The sequence below is a fragment of the Salvelinus namaycush genome, chromosome 37, assembly GCF_016432855.1.
Source record: "Salvelinus namaycush isolate Seneca chromosome 37, SaNama_1.0, whole genome shotgun sequence".
NCBI classification, from domain to species: domain Eukaryota; kingdom Metazoa; phylum Chordata; class Actinopteri; order Salmoniformes; family Salmonidae; genus Salvelinus; species Salvelinus namaycush.
Genome location: NC_052343.1, coordinates 17,622,602 through 17,638,961, shown reverse-complemented (window position 1 = coordinate 17,638,961; position 16,360 = coordinate 17,622,602). Strand labels below are relative to the sequence as shown.

At 43.1% G+C, this 16,360-nt stretch overlaps 1 protein-coding gene across 1 annotated transcript; it reads left to right on the top strand.

Annotated features, from left to right (window-relative positions):
* Positions 1-1,354: 1,354 nt before the first annotated feature.
* Positions 1,355-15,850, top strand: LOC120031665 (metalloreductase STEAP4-like). The gene is made up of 10 exons (XM_038977461.1): positions 1,355-1,519; positions 1,691-1,798; positions 2,010-2,080; positions 2,160-2,247; positions 6,469-6,747; positions 6,836-6,930; positions 7,037-7,147; positions 7,245-7,287; positions 8,223-8,387; positions 14,391-15,850. The coding sequence occupies exons 1-10, from the start codon at positions 1,355-1,357 to the stop codon at positions 14,631-14,633; spliced, it is 1,368 nt and encodes a 455-aa protein (XP_038833389.1). The 3' UTR covers positions 14,634-15,850.
* The last annotated feature ends 510 nt before the right edge of the window (positions 15,851-16,360 follow it).

Genomic DNA, 16,360 nt, shown 5'->3' with positions numbered 1-16,360 from the left:
GAAAAGGACCCAAGCTAAGGGAATTGGGCTGACTTTATAGTGCCTGTCCCAAATGGCTCATTAATGTAAATGGGCATATTGAAAGACACTGTCAGTAGTGATGTAATGTTGTAAATGTTATGTTGTGATATTGTTTAAAAAACGTGTTGCAATGTATATCCTTTAGTATGTTTAGTTAATGGAAAATGTAGGTTTGACTTGTTCTGAGGGGAGGGGCTAGCCCTACAAAAGGAGCCTCTCTTTCAGTTCATGGAAAGGCATTTTGGATTGAGCTGTGGATGGGGCAGCATTGTTTTTAGCTGGCCCATAAGGTATATCTTTGATGGCAGTACTGTTGTTTTTGTTCCGGAATCACTTTGTAAATAAACACCCTTGCACAGAAGAACTTTTGCGGCTCCGCCATCTTTTTATTTTGATAGAGGTTAGGTTTTCCAGTTTAGCCTTCTGGCCTACTCTACGTGACAGAGGATGCCAAGAGTGTGCAGAGCTGTCATCAAGGCGAAGAGAATCTCAAATGTAAAATATATTATGATTTGTATAACACTTTTTTGGTTACCACATGATTCCATATGTGTTATTTCATAGTTTTGATGTCTTCACTATTATTCTACAATGTAAAAAATAAAGATAAATCCTGCAATGAGTAGCTGTGTCCAAACTTTTGACTGGTGCTGTATATACAGTATATACAGGGCATTCGTAAAGTTTCCAGACCTCTTGACTTTTTCACATTTTGTTATGTTACAGCCTTATTCTAAAATGAATCACAGTTTTTTTCCCTCATCAATCTACACAAAACACCCCACAATGACAAAGCAAAAACAGGTTTCTAGAAATTTTTGCAAATGTATTACAAATCAAAATGAAAATAGCACATTTACATAGGTATTCAGACCCTTTACTCAGTACTTTGTTGAAGCACCTTTAGCAGCGATTACAGCCTCGAGTCTTCTTGGGTATGACGCTACAAGCTTGGCACTCCTGTATTTGGGGAGTTTCTCCCATTCTTCTCTGCAGATCCTCTCAAGCTCTGTCAGGTTGATGGAGAGGGTCGCTGCACAGCTAATTTCAGGTCTCTCCATAGATGTTTGATCGTGTTCAAGTCCGGGCTCTGGCTTGGCGACTCAAGGATATTCAGAGACTTATCCCGAAGCCACTCATGCGTTTTCTTGGCTGTGGCCTTAGGGTTGTTGTCCTGTTAGAAGGTGAACCTTTGCCCCAGTCTGAGGTCCTGAATGCTCTGTACTAGGTTTTCATCAAGGATCGCTCTGTACTTTGCTCCATTCATCATTCCCTCCATCCTGACTAGTCTCCCAGTCCTGAGGAGAAGAGTGAGTGTGTATCCCTGTCTCCGATGAGGGAGGCTGTCCCTGCCCCACCTGAGTGTGAGAGGGTGTGTGTGTTTGGGACGGGGGACCTGGGGCGCTCTCTGGGCCTGCGTCTGCTGCAGGCGGGGTACGGGGTGGTGTTCGGCAGCCGACGGCCTCACAGCAGCAGCCTCATACCCCACGGAGCACAGGTACATAATAAAATAGATCTGGTTTTATGTGGTGATATGTTAAATGTGGATATGTGTTTTTACTGTGTTGTAAATGTATTTCAATATATTTGTTTATGTTTGAAGGAGTACATGTGAATATACTGTCTTTGTGTTTATGTGTGTATCAATATGTTGATGATGTATATGCAGGTCCAGGGCCATGCTGCAGCTGCCCAGTCAGCCCATCTGATCTGCATCGCTGTCCAGAGAGAACACTATGACTTCCTGGTACCACTGGCCAATCAGCTTAAGGGGAAGGTAGCATATATGTTTTATTACTTCTGCTATATGCATGAATGTCTGTTTTGTCAGCACGTAACTGTATATTTGGCTAACATAATGTATGTCCCAGCGTATTTAGCCAATATAATCTTTGTCCCAGCGTATTTATCCAATAGAATGTATATTCCAGTGTATTTGGCCAATAGACTGTATGAATCAGTGTATTTGATGCCATGTTGAATTGCAGGTGTTGGTGGATGTCAGTAACAACTTGAGGAAGAATCAGTACCCAGAGTCCAACGGAGAATACCTGCAAAGGTGAGAGCTATATAGTAAATTAGGAATGTTTTTTGTGTATGTTGATGTAATGTAAATGTGGTTATATGTACATGAACAGTCTGGTCCCTGGAGCTGAGGTGGTTAAAGGCTTCAACACCCTGTCTGCCTGGAGTCTGCAGAATGGACCTTCAGATGCCAACAGACAGGTACACACACCGAGGTTCAAGCCATGCCCATGAAACCAATTGGCTACTAGATTCAAGTCTATATACTGTACACTACATGACTAAAGGTATGTGGACATCTGCTCATCGAACATCTCATTCTAAAATTATGGGCAATAATATGGAGTTTGCCCCCTTTGCTGCTGTAACAGCCTCCACTCTTCTGGGCAGGCTTTCCACTAGATGTTGAAACATTGCTGTGGGGACTTACTTCCATCAGCCACAAAAGCATTAGTGAGGTCGAGCACTGATGTTGGGTGATTAGGCCTGGCTTGCAGTCGGCGTTCCAAATTATCCCAAAGGTGTTCCATGGGGTTGAGGTTAGGGCTCTGTGGAGGCCAGTCAAGTTCTTCCACACTGATCTCGACAAACCATTTCTGTATGGACCTCACTTTGTGCACAGGGGCATTGTCATGCTGAAACAGGAAAGGACTTTCCCCAAACTGTTGCCATGATGTTGGAAGCACATAATCGTCTAGAATGTAATTTTATGCTGCAGTGTTAGCCCGAACCATGAATAACATCCCCAGACCATTATTTCTCCTCCACCAAACTTTTAGTTGGTCGCTATACATTGGGGCAGGTAGCGTTCTCCTGTTATCCGCCAAAGCCACATTTGTCCGTTGGACAGCCAGAAGGTAAAGCATGATTCATCACTCCAGAGAACGTGTTTTCACTGCTCTAGAGTCCAATGGCGGCGATATTTACATCACTCCAGCCGACGCTTGGCATTGCTTATGGTGATATTAGGCTTGTGTGCGGATGCGCGGCCATGGAAACCCATTTCATTAAGCTCCTGATGAACAGCTCTTGTGCTGACGTTGCTTCCAAAGGCAGTTTGGAACTCGGTAATGAGTGTTGCAACCGAGGACGGATGGTTTTTACACGCTACACGCTTCAGCACTCTGCGGTCCCGTTCTGTGAGCTTGTGTGGCCTATCACTTCGCGGCTGAGCCGTTGTTGCTCCTAGATGTTTCCACTTCACAATAACAGCACTTACAGTTGACCGGGGCAGCTCTAGCAGGGCAGAAATGTGATGAACTGACTTGTTGGAAAGGTGACATCCTATGACGGTGTCATGTTGAAAGTCACTGAGCTCTTCAATAAGGTCATTCTACTGCTACCGTTTGTCTTTGGAGATTGCATGGCTGTGTGCTCGTTTTTAGACCCGTCAGCAACGGGTGTGGTTGAAATGCCCAAATCCACTCATTTAAAGCGATGTACACATACTTTCGTATATACTGTTTATGTCCATTAAAATAACATCAAGTTGACCATAAATACAGTGTAGACATTGTTAATGTTGTAAATGACTATTGTAGCTGTAAACGGCAGATTTTTGGGGGGAATGTCTACATAGGCGTACAGAGGCCCATTATCATCAACCATCACTCCTGTGTTCTAATGACACGTTGTGTTAGGTAATCCATGTTTATCATTTTAAAAGGCTAATTGATCATTAGAAAACCCTTTTGCAATTATGTTAGCACAGCTAAAAACTGTTGTTCTGATTAAAGAAGCCTTAAAACTGGCCTTCTTTAGACTAGTTGAGTATCTGGAGCATCAGCATTTGTGGTTTCGATTATAGGCTCAAAATGGCCAGTCTATTCTTGTTATGAGAAATGAAGGCTATTCCATGCGAGAAATTGCCAAGAAACTGAAGATCTGTTCGTTGTAGTACTGAACCAACTGAGACGGAAACCCGAGGACTTACTCAACCCATTATCCTGAAACTACTGTTTATAAAAAGTAACAACGCTGTGTACTACTCCCTTAACAGAACAGCGCAAACTGGCTCTAATCAGAATAGAAAGAGGAGTGGGAGGCCCCAGTGCACAACTGAGCCAGAGGACAAGTACATTAGAGTGTCTAGTTTGAGAAACAGATGCCTCACAAGTCCTCAACTGGCAGCTTCATTAAATAGTACCCGCAAAACACCAGTCTCAAAATCAACAGTGAAGAGGTGACTCCGGGATGCTGGCCTTCTAGGCAGAGTTCCTATGTCCAGTGTCTGTGTTCTTTTGCCCATTTGAGATATGGCTTTTTGTTTGCAACTCTGCCTAGAAGGCCAGCATCCCGGAGTCACCTCTTCACTGTTGACGTTGAGACTGTATACATTTTTAAACATTTCAAAAAACATAATTCCACTTTGACATTATGAGGTATTGTGTGTAGGCTAGTGACACAGAATCTCAATTTAATCCATGACAAATGCAGGTTGTAACACAACAAAATGGGGAGAAAGTCAAGGGGTGTGAATACTTTTTGAAGGCACTGTACATTTTGACTGTCAGCATGTTGATTTGACTTTCTCTCCTCTGTGCTAATTAAGAACATTTTCATTCTGGAGCAAGAAACCTGTATTGTGCATCCTCTGTAAAGAGAAGCATATAGAAGCATGCACACACACTGTCACGTTCCTGACCTTGTTTTCCTTTTGTATAGTTGTGTTTAGTGGGTCAGGACGTGAGCTGGGTGGGCAGTCTGTGTTTGTTCTATGTTAAGTGTCAGGTTTAATTGACCTTGTATGGCTCTCAATCAGAGGCAGGTGTTTTACGTTTTCCTCTGATTGAGAACCATATATAGGGAGGTTGTTTCACATTGTTTGTTGTGGGTGGTTGTCTTCCGTGTCTGTATGTATGTTCGTACCACACGGGACTGTAGCGTTGGTTTGTAGTCTGTACCTGTTTCGTGCGTTCTTCGTGTATTTGTAAGTTCTCATGTTTTAGGTCAGTCTACGTCGTTTTGTAATTTTCCAACTGTTTTTTCGTGTTCGTCTTCGTCTTTAAATAAATTCATTATGTATTCACAACCCGCTGCATTTTGGTCTGATCCCTACTCCTCCTCTTCAGACGAAGAGGAGGAGAGAAATCGTTACACACACACACATGGGGACACACACAGACCAGACCTGGGAATGTTTATTATATTTTGTATTTTATTTGAATATACCAACTTTTCAAATACTTTGGGTAGTTGAAGATAGAGTTTTCAAAGACAATACTTTTCTTTAATATTCAAATTCAGCTCTTAGAAAACCAAATAATATTTGAGTCATTTGAAAAGAAACAAAAAAATGTATTTGTTGGCTGCCAAATATAAATTACAACAGTTAGTTGAATTTGTCCAAATACCATCAGGTCAATATTTATTTGGACCCTTGAGCAAAGAAATTAGCAAAAAAGACTGTCGAAAATAAGCTATATTCATTGCACATTTTCTGGGGAAATTATATTATTTTATACTAATACAATTGCTCAGAGAAAGTAATAATAAAACAATTTTATTGGCACCCCTGTTTCGATAACCTAGCACCTTCCTCTTGTGAGGATAATGAAACTGAGCCTTTTTCTAACGTGTTTTATGAGTTGGAGAACACATTTGGAGCAATTATTTTTGTCCAATTAACCATATCTTTGTGGATTTTTATTTGTGTTTGGGGTTATTGTCTTGCTAGAAGATCCACTTGATGGCAAGTTCCGACATCCTGGCAGAGGCAACCAGGTTTTTTGTTAAAATGTCAAGGTACTGGGTAAAGTTAATTATGCAGTTGACCTTAGGACGAAGGGCCCCAGGACGAATGGAAGCAAAATTGCCCCATAACATCAAAGATCCACCATATTTAACAGTAGGTATGGGGTGGCAGGTAGCCTAGTGGTTTGGAGCATTAGGCCAGTAACAGAGAGGTTGCTGGTTTGAATCCCCAAGCTGACTAGGTGAAAAATCTGTTGATGTTCCCTTGAGCGAGGCACTTAACCTCAATTGCTCCCGTAAGTCACTCTGGATAAGAGTGTCTGCTAATTGACTAAAATGTAAATGTAACTACTTTTCTGCGTATGCTTCTGTTTTTCAACGCTAAATCCACAACTGGCATGCTTGTCTAAGGAGCTCTATTGTCATGTCATCTGACAAAAGCACCTGTCTCAATCCAAGTACCAATGCCTTTTAGCAAACTCCAGGCATTTGCATTTTTCTATCATTTTAGAAAAGGCTCAGTGTTGTTATCCTCGCAAAGTGAGCTATTGAATGGTATTGAAAACTGGGTTGTCAATACTTTTGACTGCTACCTTTTTGAGATTTTGTGAAACAAAATATCTTTGGGGCATACAATATAGCTCAGTATCTGAATGATTGATTTTGTACAGGCATTGTATATTGTAAATAATTTCTGGACCCCACTGTATGTGCATAAATATATGTCAGGTGTATATCTGCGGAGACAGTGTGGAGGCCAAGCAGGTGGTGATGGCGGTAGCCACCAAACTGGGTCTCAGTGCCCTGGACCGGGGATCTCTCTCAGTGGCCCGGGAGCTGGAGGACTTCCCCCTGCAGCTGTTCCCCCAGTGGAGGCTCCCCCTGCGCATTGCCATCGGCCTCAGCGCTGCCTTCTTTTTCTACCTGCTGATCAGAGACATCATCTATGCATACGCCACCCAGGGCAAAGACATCTCCTTCAGAATCATGGTCTCACTGGCCAACAAGGTACTGGCCCACAGGCCCTCTGAGTGTTTGTGTTCTGTTTGTTTCTGTGTGTTACCAGCTGTTCAAGGTGTGTGTGTGTTCTCTCCAGGTGTGTCCCATCGTGTCTCTGATCATGCTGTCTCTCTGTTACCTGCCTGGTGTCCTGGCTTCCTTCCTGCAGCTCTACAGAGGCACCAAGTACAGGTCAGATCTCTGTGTGTATGTGAGTGTGTTTGCATGCATGTATGTTCACACGATGTTGCATATGTATTTATGTTGATTATAAGTGTTTATGTATGTTTAACATCAGGCGCTTCCCTGATTGGCTGGATCGCTGGATGCTGTGCAGGAAACAGCTGGGTCTACTGTCGCTGGGGTTCGCCTTTCTGCACGTGCTCTATACACTGATCTTACCCATACGGTCAGTGGAGCACACACTCAAATGCACAAGCATACACACACAGTGGCATGTATCTTCCTTCAGTTTTTAGTAAAGAAAGTATTGATTTTGTTTTCAGGTACTATCTGATGTTCTGGGTCACTGAACACACTGTCTCTCTGGTAAGAACACCTACCTAGCTGTAAGACCAAATAAAACACTTTCAAAACAGTGAACATTGAATAGACAAAATTGTGTACAGATGTAGGATCTTATTTAACCACTCTGTTGTCGCTATGAATTTTCCCGCGCTGCAGGATTTACATACATTCACACTAATACATGGTTACATTAATTAAATAGATTCTCCTGAACTTTTGTATACTTCTTAGCCAGTAGTTCTGTAAGTAGCACTCAGTCAAAAGTGGTCCCCCAAAACACGTACCAAGTCATATACAGTATGTGCAGATATGTGCACCACGTCATTGGTTTCTCTCTCTCTCGGCTGTGGGCACTGAGCCGTTGGGCCTGCCATGCAACCTCATTGGATAATGCTGGGCAGGCCTCTTGCTAGCTGTCACTAAAATGTGAGGGGCTGAAGCTCTTTGGCTAGAACTCAAATTGCTAGGGGCTGGCCCATATGGGGGAAATGTAGGGAAAATGGCATGGCACAGCTTCAAGACAACAGTCGCTTTCATACTAAGTATTTCGTGGCTAATTGAGGTAAGAAAGTTATTTTGCTCATTGATTATGAATGTATGAACTACACATTGAGACATCCAGCCCAAAGCAGGAGGTTTAAAAAATACTTTCTTAGTCACCAAAGTTCCGGAGCATGTTTTAACAGCATTGCACTTTTCATGTAGCCTAATTTTTGCCAGCGAATAGCCTAACCACCAATCAAGTAACATTACATTAGTGGAAAAGTGTGAACAGACAAAACATTCAAATCCTGTTGCTGCAGGATTATTTTGCTGTGACACAATACTGGTCATATTAAGATCATACATTGGACACACACCTACAGTATATAGCAAGATTCAAGCACTGGTTTTGATTATTCGTCTCTCTCTCTCTCTCTGTCTCTCTCTCTCTCTCTCTGTCTCTTCTCTCTCAGATCAGAGAGAACAGGACCACAATGTTTGATACCACAACGGCCTGGCGTGGTGACTCCTACTTGTCCCTGGGAATTCTGGGATTTGGCCTGTACGTCCTATTGGGAATCACATCTCTTCCCTCCGTCAGTAACGTTCTCAGCTGGAGGGAGTTCAGCTTCATACAGGTGGGATCACCAGGACCGAACACACTGAATACTTAGGCCAGACACACTTGCTAGGCACAAATTTTCTGCCCATTTTTCCTAGCGATGCGGGGAAAAATCGATACAGTTATGTAACGCAATATTAATTTTGGACGATGTTGTATTGATACTTTGACTCCAAGTATCACTTTGTAAACACCCCCCCGTTTTTGTTGTTGCTAGTTAGTGTTAAGGCTAGTCGGCTGTGCCGCTGGTATTTTTCATCCTTTAGCTTGTTCTCGTCTTTTTTTAAAATAGTGAGCCAATGTTTTCAGCACTTTTATTTCCATGGCTGATAAAAACATTTTCTCACGCTCTCTCGTATCTCTGCAGCAGACATATTGTGAACAATATGTTTGGAACATCAAATCACAATCAAATCAAAGTATCGAATCCTAATACACACATTGCAATACATATCGCATCGCACCTAAGTATCGTTGTTACGTCCGTCGTTGAATGAGTGAGACCAAAGCGCAGCGTGGAAAGTGTTCATGATAATTTAAATAATGAAACACCAACAAAACAATATAATCGAACGTAAAGTTCTGCAGGCCTCTCAGCTACGGTGCAAAAACAACTTCCCACAAACTAGGGTGGAAAAACAGGCTGCCTAAGTATGATTCCCAATCAGAGACAACGATAGACAGCTGCCTCTGATTGGGAACCATACCCGGCCAACAAAGAAATAGAAAACTAGAATGCCCACCCAAATCACACCCTGACCAAACCAAATAGAGAAATAAAAAGGCTCTCTAAGGTCAGGGCGTGACAATCGTGATAATATCGTATCGTGAGGTCCCTGGCAATTACCTGCCCTAATTTGTACACTTATCTCCTTCAGTGATTCCCTTATTAACTTCTTATGGCTGCAAGGGGCAGTATTGAGTAGCCAGTTAAATAGTGCCCATTTCAAACGGCCTCGTACTCAATTCTTGCTCGTACAATATGCATATTATTATTACTATTGGATAGAAAACACTCTCTAGTTTCTAAAACCGTTTGAATTATTTCTCTGAGTGAAACAGAACTCATTCTGCAGCACTTTTCCTGACCAGGAAGTGGAATGTCAGAAATATATGCTCTGTTCAACTTCCTGCCTATACATGGTCATGATACGTAAGAGTCTACGTACACTTCATACGCCTTCCTCTGGGTGTCAAGAGGCTGTGAGAGAAGAAATTTTGTGTTTATCTTCATCTGAATTGGAATACAAGCTCTTTGTATGACGTGACCGTCATTTCCGGTACTCTGAAGCGCGCGACTTGGACAGTGGGATTGCCTTCTGTTTTGCTGCCGTTATGGACGACAACTATCTCCGGCTCGGATTTTATTTGATACATGTGACCATATCATCGTAACGTATGTTTTTTCAATATAGTTTAATCAGATTATTGAAATTTTTTCGGGAGTTTTGCCGTGTTCCGTTCTCTGACTTTGTTGACGTTGGAGTGATCCGTGCCACTTGGCAAGTGCCCATGCTAAATGAAGAGGGATATTTGCCGTTCCAGATCAAAACAACGACTGTTCTGGACAAAGGACACCTTGTCCAACATTCTGACGGAAGATCACCAAAAGTAAGAAACATTTTATGATGCTATTTCTAATATCTGTCGTGCATGTGAACTGGTCGTGGGCGCCCAAGTGTTTCTGGCTATTGTGGCTACGCTAATATAGCGCTACATTTTGTTTTCGCTGTAAAACATTTAATAAATCGGAAATATTGTCTGGAATCACAAGATGCCTGTCTTTCAATTGCTGTTGTATGTATATATGACACTGTACACTATGTATTTTTCAGAAATGTTTTATGATGAGTAATTAGGTATTTGACGTTGGTGTCTGTAAATATTATGGCTGCTTTCGGTGCAATTTCTGATTGTAGCTGAAATGTAAACTATGATTTATACCTGAAATATGCAAATATGCAAACAAAACATATGCTATACAATAAATATGTTATCAGACTGTCATCTGATGAAGTTTTTTCTTGGTTAGTGGCTATTTATTTCTTTATTTGGTCGAATTTGTGATAGCTACTGATGGAGTAAGAAACTGATGGAGTAAGAAAAGTGGTGTCTTTTGCTAACGTGGTTAGCTAATAGATTTACATATTTTGTCTTCCCTGTAAAACATTTTAAAAATCGGACATGTTGGCTTGATTCACAAGATGTGTACCTTTCATATGCTGTATTGGACTTGTTAATGTGTGAAAGTTAAATATTTAAAAAATATATATTTTGAATTTCGCGCCCTGCACTTTGAGCTGGCTGTTGTCATAAGTGTACCGGTGTCGGGCTTGCAGCCCAAACAGGTTAACGTATTCATGCGGGGTGCAGAGCCAACATCCAGGCCAGAATGCAATAAAACTCCAGGAAAGTAATCAGATTTTCAGCAGACAAGCCAGAGGTTATGCGCTGGGGATAATTTTTGCCGCCTGCTACCGACCCCCCTCAGATCCCAGCTGTGCCCTGGACACCATCTGTGAATTGATCGCTCCCCATCTAGCTTCAGAGTTTGTTCTGTTAGGTGACCTAAACTGGGATATGCTTAACACCCCGGCAGTCCTACAATCTAAGCTAGATGCCCTCAATCTCACACAAATCATTAAGGAACCCACCAGGTACAACCCTAAATCCGTAAACATGGGCACCCTAATAGACATTATCCTGACCAACTTGCCCTCCAAATACACCTCTGCTGTCTTCAATCAAGATCTCAGCGATCACTGCCTCATTGCCTGTATCCGCTACGGGTCCGCGGTCAAACGACCACCCCTCATCACTGTCAAACGCTCCCTAAAACACTTCTGCGAGCAGGCCTTTCTAATCGACCTGGCCCGGGTACCCTGGAAGGATATTGACCTCATCCCGTCAGTTGAGGATGCCTGGTCATTCTTTAAAAGTTACTTCCTCACCATATTAGACAAGCATGCTCCGTTCAAAAAATGCAGAACTAAGAACAGATATAGCCCTTGGTTCACTCCAGACCTGACTGCCCTCGACCAGCACAAAAACATCCTGTGGCGAACTGCAATAGCATCGAAGAACCCCCGCGATATGCAACTGTTCAGGGAAGTCAGGAACCAATACACGCAGTCAGTCAGGAAAGCAAAGGCCAGCTTTTTCAAGCAGAAATTTGCATCCTGTAGCTCTAACTCCAAAAAGTTCTGGGATACTGTAAAGTCCATGGAGAACAAGAGCACCTCCTCCCAGCTGCCCACTGCACTGAGGCTAGGTAACACGGTCACCACCGATAAATCCGTGATAATCGAAAACTTCAACAAGCATTTCTCAATGGCTGGCCATGCCTTCCTCCTGGCGACTCCAACCTTGGCCAACAGCCCCGCCCCCCCCGCTGCTACTCGCCCAAGCCTCCCCAGCTTCTCCTTTACCCAAATCCAGATAGCAGATGTTCTGAAAGAGCTGGAAAACCTGGACCCATACAAATCAGCTGGGCTTGACAATCTGGACCCCCTATTTCTGAAACTGTCTGCCGCCATTGTCGCACCCCCTATTACCAGCCTGTTCAACCTCTCCTTCGTATCATCTGAGATCCCCAAGGATTGGAAAGCTGCCGCGGTCATCCCCCTCTTCAAAGGGGGAGACACCCTGGACCCAAACTGTTACAGACCTATATCCATCCTGCCCTGCCTATCTAAGGTCTTCGAAAGCCAAGTCAACAAACAGATCACTGACCATCTCGAATCCCACCGTACCTTCTCCGCTGTGCAATCCGGTTTCCGAGCCGGTCACGGGTGCACCTCAGCCACGCTCAAGGTACTAAACGATATCATAACCGCCATCGATAAAAGACAGTACTGTGCAGCCGTCTTCATCGACCTGGCCAAGGCTTTCAACTCTGTCAATCACCATATTCTTATCGGCAGACTCAGTAGCCTCGGTTTTTCTAATGACTGCCTTGCCTGGTTCACCAACTACTTTGCAGACAGAGTTCAGTGTGTCAAATCGGAGGGCATGTTGTCCGGTTCTCTGGCAGTCTCTATGGGGGTACCGCAGGGTTCAATTCTCGGGCCGACTCTTTTCTCTGTATATATCAATGATGTTGCTCTTGCTGCGGGCGATTCCCTGATCCACCTCTACGCAGACGACACCATTCTGTATACTTCTGGCCCTTCCTTGGACACTGTGCTATCTAACCTCCAAACGAGCTTCAATGCCATACAACACTCCTTCCGTGGCCTCCAACTGCTCTTAAACGCTAGTAAAACCAAATGCATGCTTTTCAACCGTTCGCTGCCTGCACCCGCACGCCCGACTAGCATCACCACCCTGGACGGTTCCGACCTAGAATATGTGGACATCTATAAGTACCTAGGTGTCTGGCTAGACTGCAAACTCTCCTTCCAGACTCATATCAAACATCTCCAATCCAAAATCAAATCTAGAGTCGGCTTTCTATTTCGCAACAAAGCCTCCTTCACTCACGCCGCCAAACTTACCCTAGTAAAACTGACTATCCTACCGATCCTCGACTTCGGCGATGTCATCTACAAAATAGCTTCCAATACTCTACTCAGCAAACTGGATGCAGTTTATCACAGTGCCATCCGTTTTGTTACTAAAGCACCTTATACGACCCACCACTGCGACCTGTATGCCCTAGTCGGCTGGCCCTCGCTACATGTTCGTCGTCAGACCCACTGGCTCCAGGTCATCTACAAGGCTATGCTAGGTAAAGTGCCGCCTTATCTCAGTTCACTGGTCACGATGGCTACACCCACCCGTAGCACGTGCTCCAGCAGGTGTATCTCACTGATCATCCCTAAAGCCAAAACCTCATTTGGACGCCTTTCCTTCCAGTTCTCTGCTGCCTGCGACTGGAACGAATTGCAAAAATCTCTGAAGTTGGAGACTTTTATCTCCCTCAACAACTTTAAACATCTGCTATCCGAGCAGCTAACCGATCGCTGCAGCTGTACATAGTCCATCGGTATATAGCCCACCCAATTTACCTACCTCACCCCCCCATACTGCTTTTATTTATTTACTTTTCTGCTCTTTTGCACACCAGTATCTCTACTTGCACATGATCATCTGATGATTTATCACTCCAGTGTTAATCTGCTAAATTGTAATTATTCGATTTATTGCCTACCTCCTCATGCCTTTTGCACACATTGTATATAGATTCTCTTTTTTTCTACCATGTTATTGACTTGTTTATTGTTTACTCCATGTGTAACTCTGTGTTGTTGTCTGTTCACACTGCTATGCTTTATCTTGGCCAGGTCGCAGTTGCAAATGAGAACTTGTTCTCAACTAGCCTACCTGGTTAAATAAAGGTGAAATAAAAAAAATAATAATAATAAGCTGTATTTCCATCACTACAGAGAACACACACACTCATTCATAAATGCAACTGGGTCAGGAGAAACTCCGGCTCATTCTCTAATTCCCCTCAAATTGGTGCATTTAAATGTTAAGTTATTCATCAGATATAATTTAGGAAGAATATATTAGAACAGGCCAGGAGAATTCACCTAGAGATGTATGTGCAGGGGCGTCATCCACCCCCAAAATTTGAGGGGGCAAAATTACAGTCTGAGGACGGCTTGGGGATGGTCGGGACTGGTGGCCTGAAGTTGGAGAATTTGGCATTTTTCAAACATCTGAAACATAGGTTTCCTGTAATCTAGAACCATAATCATTATACTTAATTTAGTTTATTTCTCTGTGTATCTAAGCATACCTCTTGAGCGGTCTGACTGGTGATAATTTTTTTAAATAAACAAAATGTTTCTCTGCATCTCTGCTCAATTTTCCTAAATAATTAGCTAGTTTGATGGGCAATTAATTTAAATAGCAATAGAGAAACTAGACAAATTCAAACAAAGTTTATTTTCTCATCGGATGGCAAAAGGGTAGGTGCTCAAGCTCCCTTAGACCTCTCTCTGTGCACGTGCCTGCATGTGTGTGTATGTGTGTGTGGTTCATGTGTTTGTGTTCTTTTCTCCCCCACCAGTCCAAGCTGGGTCACCTGACTCTGCTGTTGTGTACTGCTCACACCTACCTGTATGGCTGGAACAGATTCCTGAGTTCCTCCATCTACAAGTGGTACACCCCACCGGGCTACATGCTGTGTCTGGTGCTTCCCTCTGTGGTGCTGCTGCTCAAGCTGCTGCTCATCACCCCCTGTGTGGACCGAACCATCACCCGCATACACCAGGGATGGGAGAGGGGGGGGGGCAGATCAGAGGAACCCTAAAGACAGCCAACCACTGATACCTTAGAGGACACACACAGATACACAGACACACACAGACAAAATAACACCCTCAGTGTGATGATAGATTTGTCTTCAAGGCATGAACTCTTGTTTCTTTGTTCTGGCTATTTCACCCTCAGAGGTTGGCTACCATTCAATCGTTTGCCATGTTTCTGGGATCAAAAACTAACAATATCATTTAATTGATATGCAGTTGTATTTCTTTTTGTATTACACTAAACATTGTTGCATTTTAATGGATATATTTTCAACCGCACGAAAACCAGACACTAGTTCTCTCTCATGTAAATAGAATGGTGTAAGCTCTCTCTCTCATATTCTCTTACTGTATATCCTCTCTTTGACTGTATAGTTATCCCCAGATGAAACAGGTTTGAGACGCATCTAAGTTTAAATTTATATTTTGTGTCGGAGGCCTCATTGACTGGCCCAAGAAATAATGGGGTGAGCCTCGTCATTGAAAATATTGATCCTGAAGTGCTGCAGCAGGTCACTTCTCCAGACTCTGTTCTAACAAGGCTGGACATTTTTTTTTATCTCAAAGGAGAAGATTCGTGATTGCTGCTTCATTTGATCTTCCCTCCTTCATAATGGGGGTGTGTCAGGAAGCCTCTTTTCAATGTTCCATCAAGAGCGTCTGCTACTTCTCCAGGGGCAGGTCAGACACAAAAACTCAGTGTGATGCTCTCTGGGGCAGAGTGTTGTCATTTCCTCCAGAAAACAGACAGCATCGAGCTCATCACCGTGCACTTTCACCACCCTGTGACGTTCGTCATAACTTATTTAATCTGTAGACAAACTGCATGCTTTCCCGAGTCGTAATGGGAGGACCACACACACTGTCATTGTGTGACTCCATGTTTACTTCGATATAATAAATATATCAATATTTGCACATAAAGGTGTTTCCACCCTCATTTCTTGCATTATTTGAGACAAAAAAAAAAAGATCCCATCTTGTCCAGCGTGTTTTGTCACATTTGGAAGGTTTACTGACAAATGTGCTGTTGTCATCAGGCCTGTCATGACATTTATCTGAGAGTTCACACGCATAAAAAAAAAGGTTGGATGGAAACCTGGTTTATGAGGAAACTAAAACTGCACAGGTGAATAATGCAGGCTATTTAAAATGGACCATACCATTTAAATATACCCTTAAATTTGTTAATGCTCAAATAAAGTTTCCACATTGTAAATGTTCTGTCGATTTGTTTGTTTCCTTCTGTTGTTTTAGCCTCATCTCCCTTTCGTTGTATGTACTTGGTATGCTCTTTTTATGAATGTGTTTTGTTAGTACAAAAAAAGTATGAATGTATGTACTTGTAAGTCGCTCTGGATAAGAGCGTCTGCTAAATGACTTAAATGTAAATGTAAATGTTAGTATCAAGGCGAAACCCAAATGCAGACACAGGAGGCAGATGGTTGGAGTCTTACAATGTTTAATAATCCAAGGGAGTAGGCAAGAGTGGCAGACAGGCTTGTGGTCAAGGCAGGCAGGTGGGTACAGAGTCCAGAAACAGGCAAGGGTCAAAACCAGGAGGACTAGAAATACAAACTGGTTGACTTGACTAAACATACAAGACAAACTGGCACAGAGAGACAGGAAACAAAGGGATAAATACAGACACATGGAGGGGGGTAGAGACAATCACAGGAACAGGTGAAACAGATCAGGGCGTGACAGCACCCACCAGGGACGCCATCTG

What these genes read in the sequence shown, in the direction of transcription:
- LOC120031665 (XM_038977461.1), top strand. Translation starts at nt 1,355, where the DNA reads ATGAGGGAGGCTGTCCCTGCCCCACCTGAGTGTGAGAGGGTGTGTGTG. An exon ending in TCATACCCCACGGAGCACAG is followed by an intron (nt 1,520 to 1,690) that starts GTACATAATAAA and finishes ATGTATATGCAG; the next exon opens with GTCCAGGGCCATGCTGCAGC. An exon ending in CCAATCAGCTTAAGGGGAAG is followed by an intron (nt 1,799 to 2,009) that starts GTAGCATATATG and finishes GTTGAATTGCAG; the next exon opens with GTGTTGGTGGATGTCAGTAA.